General features: G+C 50.6%; 1 protein-coding gene across 4 annotated transcripts in view; it reads right to left on the bottom strand.

Annotated features, from left to right (window-relative positions):
• The window catches only part of CMKLR1 (chemerin chemokine-like receptor 1), a 42,078-nt gene extending 24,004 nt beyond the window's left edge, over positions 1–18,074 (bottom strand). The window contains exons 1-2 of one of the 4 annotated variants that reach the window (XM_036903970.2): positions 17,784–17,854; positions 6,362–6,434 (exon numbers count right to left, since the gene is read on the bottom strand). Coding sequence is in view for 1 of the 4 variants with exons in the window: in XM_036903968.2 (XP_036759863.2) it covers positions 17,784–17,930 (147 nt within the window). In the remaining 3 variants the exon portion in view is untranslated. Of the gene's footprint in view, positions 1–6,361; positions 6,435–8,229; positions 8,372–17,783 lie in introns of those variants that run through there. The other 3 variants (XM_036903969.2, XM_036903968.2, XM_036903971.2) reach the window with 3 other exon arrangements.
• Between the last annotated feature and the right edge of the window lie 1,501 nt (positions 18,075–19,575).

Raw genomic sequence — 19,575 nt, 5'->3', positions numbered from 1 at the left:
GAACATAAATTAAAGTGAGAGTGAAATGAAGAAGGGAAGCGTGGGTGGAGACAGAAAACAGAGCCAGGGCTGGGGGGAAAAATGTAGATGATAAGTAATCTCCTAAATAGCATGGGTGGGCCACACTGCAGACTCCCAGAGTCCTAGTCCAGGAAAGGGAGACAGTTATGGGAGCCACATGCCCCTAGCTAAAAACAAGCCCACTCCAGGGAATGGCAGGCCCTCCTGGGGTTAGGAGCAGAAGGACTTTCTCCAGCGGTCTGAGCAGAGAGGACACGGTGTGATGCCGTGATCAGCGTCCTCAATGATGCCCTGAGCAAGGACGCAGGCTCAAGGTTCCTGACATTTCTGGAGAGGCATCAAAGCACTCACTGCCTGAATACAGCACCCCTTCTATAAACTGACACCCCTTACCTAACAGGGCTTTGTCGGAGCCCATTTTCTTAGCCGTGCCAAGGAGGAAGTCACTACACATTTCAGTCTAGACATCCAGGTTTGTGTGCTGCTGGCTTAATCTGAGATGTTTCTAGAATATCTGAAAGAGGGCCTGAACCATGTGGTCTTTAAGGAATTCTCCCTGATGCCGTTTCGCTGACCTGATGTCATGATATTAGCAGCAATAAGTGGGTGGTGATTCTCTGGCACTTGCTAGAACCCAGTCATGCTCTCTACTGGCTGGGGATGGGCCAGGGGTGTCATGAGGCCCGTTCCCCCAGGCTGCTTGTGTGTCACCATGTTCATGGAAATGGATGTTGACAAGGACATCCATGCCTCCCTATATCCCAATTTACACCTCCTGTCCCAAGATACTTATTAAGAGTGTCCCTTTTATGCTCAACGTGCCCCAGTTTGCACAATAATGGCTTCCTTATTCACAAATCACCTCCTCAACCTGCCCCAGAAGGAGAGGGGCCAGTGGACTAGGAACTCCTGGGTGTGACCTTGCCCACCCACCTGTGTTCATCCCTGGGTCCAAAGCATGTGTCTGTGTCATTAAAGCTCCTGTAAGGCAGGTACTACCACGATCCCCATTTGGCAGATGAAGAAATGGCCATGGCTACTATTTAAGCAGATAGCCACATGCCAGCACCAATGATTTAGAAAGTCGTTGGTTCTGCACAGGGATGGCTAGTCTCGTGACCTCTATTTCATATATATAAAGACAGAGCCTTTGCTCACAGATATGAAGGAGGCCTGCCGAGGACCCTACATGCTCAGATCTGAGAGGAAGCATTCTTCAGTCCAGGCACATAACCCATGGGCTCTTGGGCAAGTGACTTGGCCTCCTTGAGGCTTGGTTTATTTCATCTGTAAAACGGGAGCGAATCTGGCAACTACCTTCTGTTGTTGAAGGATGTCCGCCAAGTAGAAGTGCCTTAGAAGCTTGAGGCTAGTCCAGATGTTAGTTATAATTGGGTGGATGAGCAGTGGAAACAGGACTAAAGACTGGACCCTGCCTAATGGACATGAATTCGTGACTCTCATTTGGCTTTTTTCATTAAGTTTTTGACTAGGCAACACAACTCCGTCTAATCGGTGATGTTCAAAACTATCTAAAATTACAAAAAGGCTAGACTGAAGATCCTTGCCCCTGTCCTGCCACCATCTGTCCATCAACTATGTCTCCTTCCAGAGTTTCTTTAGGTAAATATAAATGGATATGCTAATTTCTCTCCTGTTTTGCATAAAAGATAGTATACAATACACACTATTTTGCAACTTGTCTTTTGTACCTAACAAGATATCTTGGAGATGACTTCCTATCAGTATGTAAAAAGTATCCATCCTTTTAGACGGCTGCATAATATTCCATTGTTGGATTTGCCATCATTTGCTGAATTAGACTCCTGGGGACAGTCACTTGGCTCGTTTCCAGTCACTTACTGTTACAGTTCATCGTGTATGTGTTACAATGTTACAACCAATCTGTGTGTCTCTGTGTGTGCACGTGTGTATTTCTTATTTATTTTTAATAGTGTCAAGGGCTCCCAAAAACCTTAACTTTTGTCAGAAGCAAACAAGTTTTAAGCCTTCCCTTTGCACTGGCTATGCTGTCTTAATTCATCAGGAAAATGTGTCAGAGCCACTTAGATTCCCCACAGAGTCCCCACTGAGCCCAAGCCATGTCTGTGGTTCAAGGTCTCTCAGGAAGTCAGGAAACCTTGGTTCTTATCCCAGCCGTACCGGCTATTCCAAATCCTGGTCCTCAGTTTCCACATTCATCAAAGGAAAATAATAATCATTCACAGGGCTGTTGTGGGGATTAGAGATCAGGAATGAATTCTGCAAGTATATAAAACTATCTACACTGTGAGGAAGACAAATTTATGCCTGGGACCCCCTCTGCAGCCTCCAAGGGTAGATCTGGACCCTGGGGTTTCCAGAGAAGAAGTCAGTCAGGCTGGAGGAGGCCAGCTCCGCAGAGAGCCAGTGGAGTGACAGGCCAGCTGCAGGTTCCTCAGAGGCTGGGCCCCAAGCCCACAGGGCACCGCGTTCTGGAGCTGGCCTTGAGCAGCCACCAGCTTGAAGCTGTTTTCTGCTTTGATTTCATTTTAAAATAAAGCAGTGATCGCATTCCTGGGAGGGGCAACAGCGTGCCCATCCCTCCCCTAGGCAGGAGTCTTCCTTCCCAAGACTCCCTGAAGCACACGCATCTTCCCAACTCACCTCTCGGGGCCGCCCAAGTGCCCGGCAGAGCCTGTCTCCTCCCTGCTTCCTTGCCCTCCTGCCAAGAAACCTGGTGACGCCCCCACTGGTGCAGCTTTTCAAGGGCCCCGCGGTGCACAGCCACATGCAAAGACCCTGGAAATGGCCGTGATGCTGAGCTGTGGAAACCATCACGGTCAGCCCTCAGGGTCCTTCCCGTCCCTCGCTTTGCCCCAGTCTCCCAACAGCCCTGATCACCACTCCCACTTCCCCAGCGAGGAAACAAAAGCTCAGAGGGATCAAGCAATTTGCCCAAGGTCACACAGCTGAAATACAGAAGAGCCAGGACTTGAAGCCACAGCCATGGTCAATGCGTCATGGTGAAGGGGACAGGCTCTGGAGCCAGACCCTCTGAATTCAAACCCCACTTTTGTCATTTAGTATCTGAGAGACCTCTTTGTTGCTTAAATTCTCTGTACCTCAGTTTCCCTATCTGTAAAATGCAGCAGTAATAGGACATTCCTCATAGAGTTGGTATTAGGATTAAGATAAGGAATATAAAGTACCTAGAACAGTGCCTGGCCCAGGGTAAGTTCTCCATGTCATCTCTTACTATTTCTGTTATTGCTGTTGAGTATGATTCTGATTCTTATGATTATATGACATTGCCCCACTGTAAATGTGGTACAGTCATAAGAGTGTGATATATATAAAAGTTCTCCACTCAAAGCTTCTTTCACACTGAGGTATAAACACATCTGATCACAGATTATATATTTCTCATTCATCCATTCAATAGACCTTATGAGCGCACATTATCTGCCAGGTTTCAGGCAAGGAGCCGGGCATACAAAGCTAGAGCTCTCACTCCAAAGCCAGGTAGGGAACACTGTCAACAAGTCAGTCAACACATGGGCACAATATCAACTCCAGCTGCCAAGTCAGGAAGAAGTGACCTTGAAGGACAAGAGCAAACTGGCCAGGCCAGCATCCCAAGCCAAGGCTCAGAGGTGTGAGAACTTTGCATAATCTACGGCCGGAGTAGAATGTTACAAACTGCATCGAGTTTTAGAGCTTTGATGGTGGAAGTTCAGTGGAAACTGCAGAGAAGAGGTATAGAGTTTTAACAAGAACATATAGGCCTGGCATCTCTTTAAAATCCCCAAGGGAAGGCATGATTAAGGAGAGAAACCCTGTTCCTCTCTCCCTGAGCCCTGGGAGGTATGTAACATACAATGTTTGTGGTGCTTTCTCCTGAGTCTGCCAAGAAGCCCAATCCACTCCAGGGATCTGGGACTCAGAACCACATATCCCAGGCCTCAGGCCTCCAGCACTCCCATTGCTTCCTAGTTTCGCAGGAGACAGAATCGCCAGGCCACATCTAAGACCCTCACTACTTACCTGGTTACCCAGGGGCAAAGCCCTCACTTCCTGCTTTCTTGTGCCTGCCTCCTCTCAGTCTCACCTTCCTCCCTCTGCTTCTCCTTCCTTGGCAGGAATCAGACACTTTCCCCTGCCCCTCTTCGCCCCTGCCCCCACCCTCTGAGGCCATGAGCCAGCAACTAGAACAAGCCCACCCTCAGGCCACAGCCACGTCCACACCAGCCCCGCTCACCCTCCTGTTCCCCTCTCCCCAGCCCAGGGCACCCCCCTGCTCGAAAGCATGTGTTATTCATCCGTGCTATTACAGGAACAGAAGCTGGGCCCTGGAAGCCCCAGCACACAGCCAAAGAAACAGTCCAAGAGCCAAAAGCACTTAAAAATAATTCAGATTTTTACTGCCATCTCTCAAAGACCAACAAAGACTGTGGTGATAGATTTTGTTGGCGCCCAGCTCAGATATTCTTTACCTTCTGGGGCACCCATCTCATATTACCCCCTTCTCCTGAGAATCATTCTCAATGAAGAAGGAGCTGCCTCTCTCCCCAGTGACACAGGGTACAATTCAGTCTCCAGAGCTGCCCATGGGATCAGGCTGAGGCCAGTCTCCACCTGAGACCACATTCTTGCTAAGCTCCAACTCCTGCCCTGAGCTTGAATGCAAATTCAAGGGTGTGCCATAAAAGTCACCAATCAAAATAAATATTTGAGTACAATATTTTTTTCAAAATCAAAACTAATGCATACAATGCATGATGAGCAAAATATCAAGATTTTAAATAAAGATGGGCTCCAACCCTGAACGTGCATGACCCTGCCTCACTCACCTCACCCTAATCCCACCCTGCCTGAGAGCATACCCTCAATACCTCATGTTGACCCACATCCTTGCCTCAGGCTCTGCCCCTGGGGGACCCAACCTAAAGCAAATATCCAGCTTAGAATCCACTCTAGGCTTCCTAGAACTTCCTTTTACTCATTCCTCTCTTGTGTATCCTCACTTCTTCAGAGGTCCTGATGCCCCTCTCTCAGCTGCTCCCCACATAGCCTCTTCCCACCACAACCTCTCCTTCCCAGCGGGGCAGGATTCATCTCCCCTCCCACTCCCCCTCCCATCAGCCTCCTTTGTCCTTCTCACCTAAGATCAACACCTGCCCTTTTCACCCTCTCTGTCACCATTCACTGCCCTGACTGTGAGCTGGGAACTGAGCACTCACCTGCTAAGCATTGCATCCTGGTGCCCGAGTCGGGCACCTACTATGTGGCAGGTATTTCACCTGCTCTGCAGTCCAGCTCTGGCTACGGCAGCTGGAACCTCAGCTCCTTCCGGTTGCCCCGTCTCAGCCACACCTGTGCCTCCCTGAGCTCTCCCTGAACTTGAAGGAGCCCCAGAGACTGCCTTAGCTCAGTGAACTCCAAATGTTGGGATTTCATTTTTCCCAAACAGTTTTAAGACTGTCCTAGAGCTGTCATCCTTCTGTTTGTCAAGTGAGGACATTACAAAATTGAAACTGTCCTTTACCATCCCCACCTGAGCAACGACAGGTGGACACCAACAGTAAAATCAGTGGGACAGAGATTCATCTTTCTCAGCTGAAAAGAAATCTCATTTGATTGAAAAACCCATTCTCTTGTCTGTATTTTCTTTTGTTTCTCTACAGACTGGTAAAAACTTGACCAGATACAGGTTCAGTGGACAGGGGTGGTCGACCCAACATTTGATATCAGGGAAAACTGAGCCCCCAAGAGCAGCTCTGTCTTTCCCGCCCGCACCTGGGTCCTTGGATGACCCTAGAGGGAGACTGAGGAGCAAATGAGGGGCTGGGGAGGCGGGAGACCTGGGTTCTGGTCCCAGCTCTGCTTCTAACTGCCAGCAAACCTGCACAAGTCTCTTCCCTCCTCGAGCCAGGAGCCCGTGAGTCTTTCAGACGACGCTGAGCTGGAAGGTGCCCACTGGTCCGGCGTGGAGGATTGGGGCACAGGCCCTACCCGAGCTCACAACCAGGGCAGCTGGAGAAGTGGGACTGGACACCAGGCTTCCTTCTCTGACATCATGCCTGGGCCTTCGTTCCCACTTCTGGAAGTGAGTCGAGGATCCGCGCTGACTCACAGGTGCCGCACAGACAGGCATAGGAGCCGAGGGGTGGGGACGCAGCAAAGCTGATCCGCCTGGAGCGAGGCTGGGCCTGAAGCCAAGCGCCTCCGATGAGAGACAAACGGGGCTAGTTCCGGTTCCGGAGACATCAGTGGGTCCAGAGACCAGCCCAGGCCGGAGATCCAGGACTGCAGCTGTGGGACCCCAGAGTTTGCATCTCTTGGCAAACTAAGCGCTTACCTGTCCCCAGTGGAAGGCCCCTGCCGGTTCTTGGTGGTTCCTCCCTCTGCTCACTGAGGCATGAAGGGTAACGCTGTGAAAGAATTGTCCAGGAAATGTGCCCCAGCTGCCCAGCCACAGGGGGGTAGACAGGAACAGAGCCCACCGAAGTGGCACCTTTGCAAGTGTTGTGGTTCAAGCTGCCTGGGTTCTAGCTCTGGCTCTGCTGCTTACCAGCTGTGTGACCTTGGACAAGTCACTTAACCTCTCTGTGCCTCTATTTCCTCATGTACACAATGGAGAGGTGAGGGAAGAGGACATAGTCGTCTGTGAGCAGCCCCTCAGACCTGACAACCCATGCATTCTCTACCCCAGGCTTCTCCAGATGAGCCACAGAGGCAGGAACCCAGAACACAGACAAGGGTCCTCACCCTGAAGGTTTCTCAGGGCTGCAAGGTTTGTCTTTAAATGCACGGGAATATTATGGCACTGAATGCAACCTTCCCATGTGTTTTTTTTTAAACAAAGTGTTCGCCCTTGAAATATTTTTATGTGTTTTAAAAATAAAGCATATGACCTTAAAATAACTTCAGTAAGGGTTTGGTTTTCCCTAAGGGAAAGCAGGGTCTCCATTTCCTTATGCCCCAGATTCTGGTCCCCAAAGTATGGGGCTCATTTGCTCATTCCCTCACTGGTGTTTATTACTGAGTGCCCACGATGGGCTGGGTGCAGGGGTGGTAGGTGTGGGGCACACTTCCTGCACAGCTGAGGGGTGCTTCCTTTCACAGAATCGGATCACACCAGGTCCCAGAGGGAAAAGCCATCAAGAACTCAGCTGACACCAGGGACCTTGAGCACCCTTAACAGCAGAGACAAGTAAGTGCCTGGTTTTGCCCGAAGATGCTTCACTCAACCTCTGGAAGACTTACGAGCACTGGCTGCAGAAGAAAGGAGGGAGATCAGGAAGGGGTGGAGGGGTCACGGGCCAGGGAGGTACACCGAGAAGGCAGGGCTGGGTGGCCGGCCTCTGACCCGGCTCCTCACAGTGGCCCTGCTCTGCACCCCAGGTCTGGGGAGGCAACCCAGAACCCCATGAGCTTTGGAGCCTCCTAGGAACTTGAGTGTCTAGAGATGCCCCCAGCATTTCCGTATGACATCTGAGGGCACAAACAAGCTGGCCACCACCACCCCTGGGGAGGCAGATGATGCCCAGTGTGGCCTTTCAGATGGTTCCAGAAACTTATCGCTGCCCTGGGGTCAGAGGCTCCCTTGGCTCCGTGCCTGCATCCTTGCAGCCACCTGGGAGGGAGCTATCTGAGCAGCCCAGTGACCAAGAACGTGGCTCTCAAAGAGGTGAAGCAACTTGCCCAAAGGTCCATGGCCAGAAAGCAGACAGGAAGTGCAGAGCTTCCAACTAAGCCCACCCATCACTAAGGACAGCCAGTGACAAAATGGCCAATGCCACGCACTCCCTGTGCACAGGGCCCCTGCTGAGTGCATCCCCTATATGATATCCCAGTTCCAACTTCCACAGTTCCAGATTCTGTCTAAACAACAGCTGGTAGCAGAGACCAAAAAAGGTAAAATAAGTGTGCCCTCTCCTAGATCCATGTCCCCATATCCCCACCCCAAAAACACTGTGAGGCAGTGTTATCCCCTCCCCAGTTCCCAGATGGGGACACTGAGGCTGCATAGCTAGGAAGTCAAAGAATTTGAGCCAAGCAGTCGGATTCTAGAAGATTCAATTGTCTTGCCGTCCGGCCTCCCCAGCACACCTTGATGAGATATGCTTCCTGCCCCGCCCAGCCGGCACCGCCCTGGCCTCTCCCAGCGCCATCCCTGACATGCACACGAGGAAGGGATGCCCAGGAGCGAGAAGACAGTTTTACCAGTTCAGCAGAGGGTGATGGGGACCCCAGGCTCCTCTTCCAATACACAGGACACAGCTGGGACAAACACCTCTGCCCGCAGGCTCTGTCAGAAAGTGGCAGGCTGGTGGGCAGGCAGTGTAGACAAGGGGTGTGCCAAGATTGCGACACTTGCCCCCCCAGCCTCCCAGGCCTGTCCTGTTTCCCTGAGCTCTGCTGATGTGTGGCTTTGTTACATAGAGAAAAAAAAAGTCAACCCAGTTATGGGCACTCCATCTACTAGAAAAGGGAGGAACAGAGAGGCCCCAGGGGAGGTGTGAGGAAGTTGTATTGACAAACTTCTTCTATGGAATTGACTCAGTCACTTCCTGTCCTCAGGTCACTGCAGCAGGGGAGGCTGCTGCTTACTCGCGTCTGAGGATCCCTGGCCAAAAAGCTCCTCTCACCTTGTGCCCACAGTGCCTGGATGTCCCCCACCAGGGACCCTCTCTGCTGGCTCAAGCCATTACATCACAACCCCTACTGCTGTCAGCTGACATCAGCTGCACACACTCCGCTGTGAAAGAGCTGATTGCTCTGGTTCTCAGCTGGATGTCTGGACGAGAACAGGCTTTGAGGGAATGGGGGCTGAGATGGATGAAGTTGTGAATAAGCCTTCCAAGGTATGTGGGATAGCACTAGCTGGAGACGGGAGATCTGTGGCGTAGGTAGAGTGGAAAGGCCTGGAAATCACAAAGGAGGAAGGCATGAGTCAAGAGGATCAGAAGAGCCTTTGCGATATACGGGTAAGTGTGCCACGAGGTGTCAAACACCTGTGTCCCTGTGTTATGAGCTGTGCAGCCCTTAGGCAGCCGACTAACCTCTCTGAGCCTCATCCTGGACAGCGAAACAGGGCTTCTAATGGGCTGGGGTTTGGAGCAGAAGGGGGTAATTCAAGAGTTCGGTGAATAGTTCCTGAGGACCTCATACACACTCGATCTTGTTGCCAGGGCCCAGAAGCCTACGGTGTGGGCCTTTCCAGGGACCTACGAAGTGTGGAGCCCGGGGCTAAGCCCTGAAGCAGTAATCCTCACCATGCAGCTCACGCAGGGCAGAGCCTGTCACCACTCCCACTTACAAGAGGAAAAACAGGCGAGAGAGTAGCTAACCCAAGGTCACCCAGCTGGGCATCAAGGGACACAGGGTCCAAAACCAGGCCCCTCTAACTTCAGAGTGAACTGTTAAGCCCCACGGGCCCCGTGAAGCGCAAAGAGCCAGGGCCACTGGAGGCCGGGCGGTTTCAAAGGCAGAGCCGGGGCCTGGCGAACACAGGCACCATCGCGAATCCGAGGATGAGAAGCCAGTGGGCGCACATCTCCCTGGGCCCCAGTTTCCTCGGCGGTAAAATGGGAGCCTTGGCCCCACCTCCATGTTTCCAGTGGGTCTGTGGGATCCCCCCCGGGAGAGGAGCAGCGGACCCTTGGCTGCAGGAGCTGGAATCAGGCAGAAGCCCAGCCAGGACTCTTGAGGGAAAGCTGCCTGTCTCCTTGGGCCGGGGAAGCAACATAAAAGACTCCCGTAAGGAGGAACTTTGGGCATCGGCTGACTTTCCAGCTCTGAGAAGTGTGACACGCCAGAGCCAGGAGAAGGCCGAGAATGAACTGTGAGCAGGAAGAGGGGAGCAGGGCCAGTCCTGAGGGACAGGGAGGCGGCCCAGGGCCTGGCAGGAGCCAGCGATGGAGGTGAGGGGCATCGCCCGCCGGCCTCCGGGAAGCCGCCCTGTCCTTCCCCAGAGCCCGGTTACTGATTTCCTTCATGTTTGAGGTTTTTCATAGGAGGGGAGGGTAAAACAGAAAAAGAAAAGCCCATTTAGGCCAGTCAGGCCCTGCTTCCCCAAGAAGATAGGCCCATGGTTCAAGATCTCCACCCACCCCTGCCCACCTCCATGTTTTCAGACTCAGGCAGGAAATGAAGGGGAAAGCTTGGGGTGCAGCTCTGACCCTGGTACCGTCTATACCTGGCATTTCTTAGCCTCTCGTGGCTCAAGACTTCTGGTCCCCACCGCTGCCCCTTGCACCAGAGCCAATCCCCTCACACTAGGGCCCCAACTCTGTGACATGCATGATCTCACAGAAGCCACACAATGCCCCTTTGAGGAAAACTCTTCTTTGATTCCCAGTTTACAGCGGGGTAAGCTGAGGTGCAGAACAGTAAGTGACCTTTTCCAGGCCTCACGACCAGCAAGCTGCTGGAATGGGTTTCAAAGCAGGTCTGCAAGCCGGCAAAACTTCTGCCTCTACCCACCAGGCAGCCATTCCGTTCTTGCTCAAGAGATGCCCTATTTCTTCTTGACCCAAATCCCTGAAAAGGCCCCTGTGAGCTGAGACTGTCGTAAAAGAGACTGCAAGTGCCCACACTCCCTGAAGACCCTCTCTTGACGTCAGTCCGCTCTACCCGCCTGCTGCTGGGAGGCCAGTGGATCCTCTAATGCCCAGCTTGGCTCAGTCTGGCTCCAGCAGGCGTGGCAAAGTCTCCCCTCACCAGTAAACCCATCACAGGTCAACCACAGAAAGAAATCAACTTCCTTTAACCCTCCAGAAAACACTTCCTTTCTCCCAAGCTTCGTGCCTCCATCTGTCAGCAAGTCCTGGGCGTGGTGGGAGAGGCGACCCATCATTCAGTCAAGAGAGCCGCCAACGCAAAGAAATGGTCTCTCCTCCAAGCTGGTTTATGCACCAGACAACCGGGAGAAAAAGCCACTAGCCGACAAGCCCTCTTGCCAAGTTGGAATCTCCAACTCAATCAGTTTGGGAGTGTCTGGAATCTTCGACTGTCTGAATGTTAAGCACTGAGTTTGGAGGGGGCGGGGCCTGGGGACCCCAGGATGCTTTTCCTGTGAAAGGGGGAGTACTGGACCACCCAGAAAATTGGATGGGCCCTCCCGGGCCCTTGCAGAGCGCCCAGACTTCCTCTGGCCGCTCCCTGCCTCCGCCCACCACACCAAACAATCCTCACTCGTCAAGCTTCCAAATCTCTGCTCTTGCTGCTCTGCCCACCTGAGACATCTTTTATATCTGGCCAAGTTCTCCAGGCACTCAAGGCCAACTCATCCTTGGAAGCAGCTCAAATACATGCTTCCTTCTCGGCCTCCCTGATCAAAGCTACCCCCTCTTTGCTCCTGCAGTACTTGGTGCACTGAAGGTACCAGGCAGGCACTGATTTGAGTGTACTGAACAATCAGCTCCCAGTCAAAATGGCCCAGGGATCACCTGCTGTACCAAATGGATGATGGATGGAATTGTTATGGGCAATTGTGACCCAGGAGCAATACGCCCCATGTACCCTGATGTCAATCAAAGCCGAACTTCTGGCTAGACGGACCCCATCCTGCCCCCTCGGTTTGCACACCCATCTTCCTGCTTGACTGGGAGCCTCTGAGAGCATGACTTGTGTCTTCCTGTATCCCATGCTCCTGGAACACAGTAGGTGCTCAGTAAATGCTGGTAGAGTGCATGGAAGCTTTACCCAGCTCTCTCGCTACCTTCCTGGGCTCCTTTAGACAAGTCCTTCTCTACTCTATTTCCAATCTGAAAAATGGAAATGTAGACTTGAGAGCAATCAGTAGCCCTCTCAACAACTCCGAGACAAGGGGAAACTGAGGCTCAAAGAGGTCACATGACTTCCCTGAGCTCACCCAGGTGCCAAACCCAGGGCCAGAGCCCAGGTCAGCCTGGCAGCACCTCACTCCCTCCCCACAGCTCTCCTGTCTCTCTGACCCCTAGTTCCCGGGAGGAAAAACCAAGTGTACCAACTTGTGTTTCTTGCACCAGTCTCTCCACCATCCCCTTCACCTACTTGCCCAAGAGCTGTGTTCAGTGGGAGCCCAGGGCTGGGACCAGAGCACCCAAGTCATGTACCCCAAGAAAGCAGAACCGATTCCGACACCCTGCCTGAGAAGCAGCTGACCCCCGTGCTGAGTCAGCCACTGGCCCTTCCAAGGTTGCGGAGTGCGTCTGTGGTGGGTGGGGCAGGGCCTAAGGCTCCCGCACCACCGCAGCCCAAGGCTTCCCACAGGGTGAGGCACAAAGCCAGGAGACTGGCCACAATGGACCTCGTCCAGCCTGGGAACCCAGGAGGGCAAGGCGCCAGACGCCCAGACCAACCCAGACGTGCAAAGGCAAGTTTCAGTGCCCACTCTCCTGACAACAAAAATAGAAATGCCTTCATGGAGCTGATCATGGCTTTACGTATATTCACTCATTTCATCCCACAACAGCCCTACGAAGTGGGTACTAATTGTATACCCACCTTACAGATGGGGGTACTGAGGTGGCAGGAGGTGAAGGGGCAAAGACAAGATATGAACTCAAGAGCAGTTGGCTGTGGAGTCTGTGACATTACACTGCTAATCACGGCCAACCAGACATTAGTATCTCTTTCTTTGACAGCACCGCATAGAATTACTGCCTCTCTGGTCCATTCATGAGGCAAGAAACTCTCTTTCTCTCCCATTCTTGTGCCCATCACTGCAAAACTACAGAGTTCTCAAAAAAGCAGTAAACTAACTGGCTTCCTAATTATGTCTGAAGCCAGCATGTTCTGGAGTCCACAAAGAGCCCAGAGTGACTGCCAACCCAGACAGCCGGGTCCCTGCATCCCAGGCCTGATCTAGGGCCTCCCCATCAGCTGGGGGCATAGAAAGAGTTCTGGACTAGGAACCAGGAGCCCCAGGTCCTAATCCACCCCTCAGCCCCTCCAGAGTTCCATGAGGGTGGGAAAAGAATTCTATTCTCGTTGCTCTGCCTTGTGGAGCTCCAGACACGCAGTAGCCGCCAATACATGTTTGTTGAATGAATGAATAAAAGCATCTGTTACTAGTTTGCCTTCTTTCCTCCTGAGGGCCTTAGAATACAGACTGCACTGGTTTCATCGTCAGTTCCCGCATTGGTACCCCTTCCACTCCCCCAGGTCTGTTCACGCAGGACTTTGTTCTCGAGCACCCACCATGTGCCTGGCCCAACCCAGGCCTCAGAGTCATCCAGGGCTACGGGCACTGTCAGTCTGTGTCCCCACAGGCCATCCTGTCTCTTTTTCATGGTCAGTGTCTGTAATACTTAGTCACGTTGGGCATCCTCAGGCCAGGACAACCACCCAGCTGCCTTACTATCCGCAAGCTCAGCCCGTTTGAGGGATGTGGACAATGATTCCTGCACTTCCACTTCCCTTATGCCCAGCCCTAGGGGAATACAGCCCAAGGAAAACCCCCACCCTAACCACACACACGCGCATGCACACACACACTTGCACACATACACACTCCAATGTGCAAAGGGAGCCAAGGACAGGAGTGGGATATTCTGAGTTCAAATCCCAGGCCTTTTGCTTCTGAACTGTGTGACCTTGGGTGAGTCCCTTTACCTCTCTGAGCCTCCTTTTCTTCATCTGTAAGTTGGGGATGATAATCATAAAGCCTTTCCATGTAGGATTGTAGGGATTCAGTGAGATAATGAATACAAAAACTTTTGACTTAATAAATAAACCTTTGGCTATGCTCAATATAATTGTTATTTTATTTCCTTCTTCCAGGAGGGAAAGGGAGTAGCACTTGCCTAAGCTCCAGGGAAATCCATATTCAGGTGCCTGGAATGTAAGAATTTACTCAGTATATTTGATAGGGATTGTCTTGAGGATAGGAAAGTATTTGTTGGTCGAGCACCACCACGTTAATTTTAAGATCAACTAATGAAAATTAAGGCTTAGAATCAGAGAACGAAGAGACCATAGAGGCCACCACATTTGTGGCAGAGACAGCTAGCTGTCCACAAAAGTACTGCCACAGTACATGGCTATAGCTGGGGAAGAGCCACCCTCGCCCACAGCTCCATTTTCCAGCCTCCTGCGCTACCAGATTGACTACATGACTAGCCCTCACATGGGGCAGAAGGCAGTTCAGAAGCCAGCATGTCACCTCTGTGCTTTCTTTCATCGGTGATGATGTCCAAGGGGGATAGTGGGGCCATGAGATGGGGCAGTGAATTACTGCATGAAGAGGATCACCCCCATTCAGAGGTACCTGCCTAAGAATAAACATCTGTTTTGTTTGAGCTCTTGTACATGTTAGGGTGTGTTTGTCACTGCAGCTGCTTCCCTGACTAATACAACATTCAACCTGTTCGTTTACAAAGGAGGCAATTATGGCCAGAGAGTGAGAGTACCTCACCTAAGGTCACACAGCAAATGTTAAGACCTTTGGTCTCTCATCAATTTGAAGTAGATTTGCAGTTTTCAGCCTGCTGCACAGAGCTGCAAAGGGAATTTTTAGAAGCCCATCAGCAAGGGGAGTGAGGTTCAGTGAACTGTGGTCTGGAATCCTCCACTTCTGTTTGAACCAGAATAAAATACCACTTTTCTCTGTTTTCAGTTTGTACTTCATATATTTTCACTGTAGGAAAGGGTTAAAATAATTTCAAAGCCCAAACACTGGGTGACTGCAAGTATGGTCTGACTCTCTGTAGTACTATAAGACATAGTTTCACTTCTTCTCCACCATGCTTCTTGGCCTCAACTGCTGACACAGGACATAGAGACTGGCAGAAGTACACAGATATTTGCTTAGAAAGGAAAAAAAGAAACCTCATTGCAGGAAATAACCAAGAAACCTGGGCAAAGGGCAAAAGAAAAGATTTTCAAGTACTCTAGCTGAGTGGTTCTCAAGTTTTGGGGTGCATCAGAATCATCTGGGGAGCCGGTTCAAAATTCAGACTCCCATGCCCCACCTTCAAGGATTCTGATTTTTAAAAACTGAAGCTTCTAAGAAATATACATGATTATTCCAATGCCAGTGGTCCCAGGATTGCACTTCAAGAAGTCTTGAGTCGACTTCATAGCCTTGAAACTGGCAGTGATAGCCGCACCCCCTGCAGGATAGCTCAAAGAAGACAAAATAGGCTTTTAGTTTTCCTGGACACAGTCATGAACCTGAGTGTTAATAATCTACTGGTAAAGAAATCTATAATAATTTCCATTTGGTTCATATGGGTGTCACAGGTATAGACATCATGGTGAAATAGAAATTATAATAGGATAATAGCTAACGTGTATAGAGCTTTTATGACAAGCCCTCTGCTAAGTGTACCATGTGTATAATCTCATTTAACCTTTATAATGCTCATCTGAAGGTAGCTACTATTCATATCCCCATTTTATAGATAAGGAAACTGGTGCATAAAGAAATAACTTGTTCCACGTCACTCAGCTGGCAGGCAGCAGACAAGGTTCAAACTCACCCGACGGAACCCAACCCTATAGTCACAATGTTCTGTTGCCTGTTGTGGAGGTCTAACATCAAAACCTCTCTCCAGGCCTCAGTTTCCTGATCTGTAAAATGCGGATGTTAATAATATCCTTGTCACATAGACAAATCTTTATCATATGGTGAAGATGAAAGAAAACCATGGTGATAAAATGGTTTGCAAACTAAGAGGAGATATGAAGTAAACATCTAAGAGATGAGACTTTAGTCCAAGTCCCCTATTCCATTTTACAGATAGTGACACTGAGGCCTGGCTGCTTTATTTATTCAGTGAACAGTCACCGAGCACCCACTATGTGCTAAGGTCCTGTGCAGCGGGGACTGAGGATACATCAAGTCTGGCCTTAAGGAGCTCTGAGGCTGGCAGGAGAGACAAACAAGGCAACTGGCAAGTACCACACAGTGTGACAGCCACCGTGATGTGGGACTTGAGCACTGAGAGGGCCCAGTGGGCAGACGTGGTCCAAATGACAGGGGACTTCCCAGAAGGGGTCACACCAGAGAAGAGGGTGACTTGCTCCAAGTCAAGTTCATCGATGCCCAGAAGTTTTGGAGGAAGCCAAAGGAGGGTCTCTGGGTACCAAGAGAGAACTTTTTCTATGCATTTCTCAGAGCTTGACACCCCACCACTTGAGCATCGCTGGTTTGAGTTAAACCTTTTTCCTTAAGAGGATGTCAAGACACCCTCCTCCCACCCCCGGAGGCCTGGATTAGCCAATCATGTTTATCTCAGCAGCTGGGGCAGTTAGAGGAGTCTTTCCTTTGAGCCCGTCTGGAGGAAGCAGGAGAGACAGCAAGAACCACAGGGAAGATTAAGCTTGAAAAGGAGGTAGGGGGATGCCAAAAGGGAAGTGCGGGGCCAGGCCCCCTCGTGGAAAGAGAAGACAGACCCAAGGCCTGGCCACTTCCTCGCTGGCCTCTGAACCACAGCGAGGTCTGAGTGATCACACTTACAGAGGCCTGGATGACCAGACTTACGTCAGGTAACAGTTACTTGATAATTACGATGTGTTGTTTGCTTGTAATCGTGCCAAAAGCTGGTCTCTGTGGCTTCCCTATTGAACATGTGCTCCTCTGAAAGCCGAGGGGAGAGAGGAGAATATTTTCAACACGTAAGCACTGACAAAGTGTTCCTGTCCTTCATATACAAAGAACCAATACATACCAGTAAGAAAAAGATAAACGTGCAAACAGGGAAAAAAATGGGAATGGACTTGAACAGGATCCTCATAAAAGAAATGTGAACCACAGGATTATAAAGGACCGTCAGCATGAACAAAGCAATGTGAGGTGCGCATCCAAGGATTGTTCTCGTTTTTCTCATCAGAGATGTTTTAGAAGATGGGTAGCGACCACTGTGGGTGAGGCCACGAGGACATCACATCCCAATCCTGCACCAGGGGAGCACCACCTTCAGGGGCAATGTGGTCAAAAGCCTCAACAGCCTTAAAAACTGGCAAACCTTCGACCCAGAGACTTTGCCTCTGGAAAGGTTTCCATGCACAAGACAAACATGCAAATCTGACACACGAGAGCGGTCATTGCTTCAGGGTTTATGATAACAGGGGGAGAAAGGAAGAAGGCAAGCACAGTGAGGAAATAAATCCCAGACACCCTTCCCATTCAGTCATTAAAATGTATATGGAAGAGTATAGACAGTACAGATGGACGTTCACAGTCTGTGGTAAAGAACAAGATGTTGGAGAGGTGTGTGTGTGTGTGTGTGTGTGTGTGTGTCCCCATTTATATACTTACGTGTGTCCGATACACTGTAGGCGCTCACCAAACATCGCAGGCAGATCGGTGAGTGGGCAACTGATGGACAGGCACCCAGAAGGCTGCCTCTGGGTAAGGACCTCCTTTTTCACCTCCATAATGAGAGGTAATACAGCCCCAGGGCCAAGAAGGTAGCCTGCATAGACCCTCATTTCCTTCCAGTCTCGGCCCCCCAGCTTACCACCTCTGCAGCCCTGAGCCAGTGCCTTCCCTTCCCCTCTTTGAGCCTCAGTTTCCTCACCTGTAAAATGAGGACAAAGCACCTCCCTCGTGGGGCTGCCATGAGTGTTAACAAAGTAACGAAGGAAAACACTGAGCTTGCTGCTTAAAATATATGGTGACCTTCGTGTATTTTTACAATTAACATACATTACTTTGGAACTCTGAACACCACAATAGAAATATTTTCATCTGGACAAAAATCAAATTTTAAGAACCAAAGAACTTCTACTAGTAGGTCCCCTCTCTGCCCCCCGCGCCCCCATGATGTCAACGCCAAGCCTGATACCTTGTGGCTGGTCTCCGCCCAGGTCTTTCCAAGCGTTTCCCAGGACTTCAGTCCCTCGAGGCTGTGCAGGAAACCGTGTTTGCCCAACTTCTGTCTCCCAATCACACCGTCCTCTGGCTGTGGCTGTTTGCCCAGAAAGCAGTTCATCTATTCATTCAAGATGCCCTGGAGCCCTCCAGAGTGCAGTCCCCCCAGAACATCCTCATCCCTCAGGAGGCTCCCAGAGAGCCCCCGTTCTGTGCTGAGCTCCAAGCTCACTGAGGCTGCTGTCCTGAATGGGCCGGAACCCTGCCAGGGAAACAGCTGGAGGGAGGAGAGAGGAGGGAGGGGCAGGAAACTGGGCTGACCGAGGGGGTAGGCAGCTGCGTGGAGTCGGGCCGCCAGGGGAGGCTGTCCTCGCCAGCAGGGGACTAGGCTTGTGGGCGGTGGCTGGTGGCAATGCCTGCTGGGACGACCCGCCCCTCTGGCGGAGCTGTGCCCACTGTCTGAGCTCAAACCAGGAGCCCATGTGAGCCCCGGGCAGCTGTGGGAAGCAAGTCCGCTCCCAATAAGGGCCCCAGGAGCTCGGACTATGAGACAGGCTGCCGGATACCCCACCACCCTGGTCAGCCTCTTCACCCCAGCCTCTGTGCATGTTGTTCCTTCCATCTGGATGCCTTTCCTGCCCCTCTTCATGCAGCCTGATGACCACCTGCTCTTTTTTTTTTTCTTTTTCTAAGTTAAAACAGCAACAAAATATTTTAAAGTATCAAATGAACAAAGATTAAAATGTTTTATAATGTTTAAATGTAGTACATGTTATAGGGAAGCACAAATCTTATATGTAATGGGAATATACAGTCATATGCCATTTCTGGAGAGCTGACAAAATGTATCAAAACTTTTAGCTACATTCACACCCTGCATTGTTGAAATATAAATTCTGTTTTCATCCCAAACCCTGCTCCCCAGAGATAAATATTATTAACACTTTGGTATGAACACACATATACACACACACACATTTTATATATAAATGTAAAACAGCTCATACACTATCATATTGTAAATTGCTTTTTCATTCATTCAATGATAAGATCTATATTATACATATATACCTTTCCCTGTTTTAACAGTTGCTAATTATTTCATTGAATTGATGCACCATAGCTTATTTAATCAATACTTTTTTGGTGACTGGTTAGGTTATTATCTCAACTTCTGACTATAATAAACACACCATTTCACACTTGCCCAAATATTTTCTTATGCAAAATTTCTATGAACTTATTTATTATTTCCAGGGCCTCCTGTGCCCTCTTCAGGTCTCAGCTTCGGGGCTACCTCCCCAGAAGCCCTTTGGGGTCTGTTCTGTGCCCCCCTTGGCTACCCCCACCCCACGTAGCACTGATGCTGGCCTCACTGCAGACCTGAAGAATCAGAACCTCTGTGGCTGGGACCCAGTGAGCTGCGTGTTAATAAGCTGCTGGGTAGTTTGGATGCTCACTCAAGTTTGAAAACCACGGATACAGACGTTTCCACTAGGAATGAATTCGGGATCCTGGGCAAGTTACCTTGTCAATCCATAGACTAGTTAGCATGGAGTGTCTGGGATCAGATAAACCTAGTTTGACTGGATCCCTGTCTCCACCCCTGTGAGCTGTGGGACAGGGGCAAGTCCTTTCACCTCTCCGAGCCTCTGGATGGAGAGGGAGGGGGCAAAAGGGCAGCAGCCCCCCCAGGATGATGGGGAACCCTCAGGAGATCCTGGAAGAGGAGCAGTGTTAACCCAGTCTCCAGGCAGACCTGGGAA

Source organism: Manis pentadactyla, chromosome 14, assembly GCF_030020395.1.
Source record: "Manis pentadactyla isolate mManPen7 chromosome 14, mManPen7.hap1, whole genome shotgun sequence".
In the NCBI taxonomy this organism is placed as follows: Eukaryota; Metazoa; Chordata; class Mammalia; order Pholidota; family Manidae; genus Manis; species Manis pentadactyla.
This window is presented reverse-complemented; position numbering and strand designations above follow the sequence as displayed.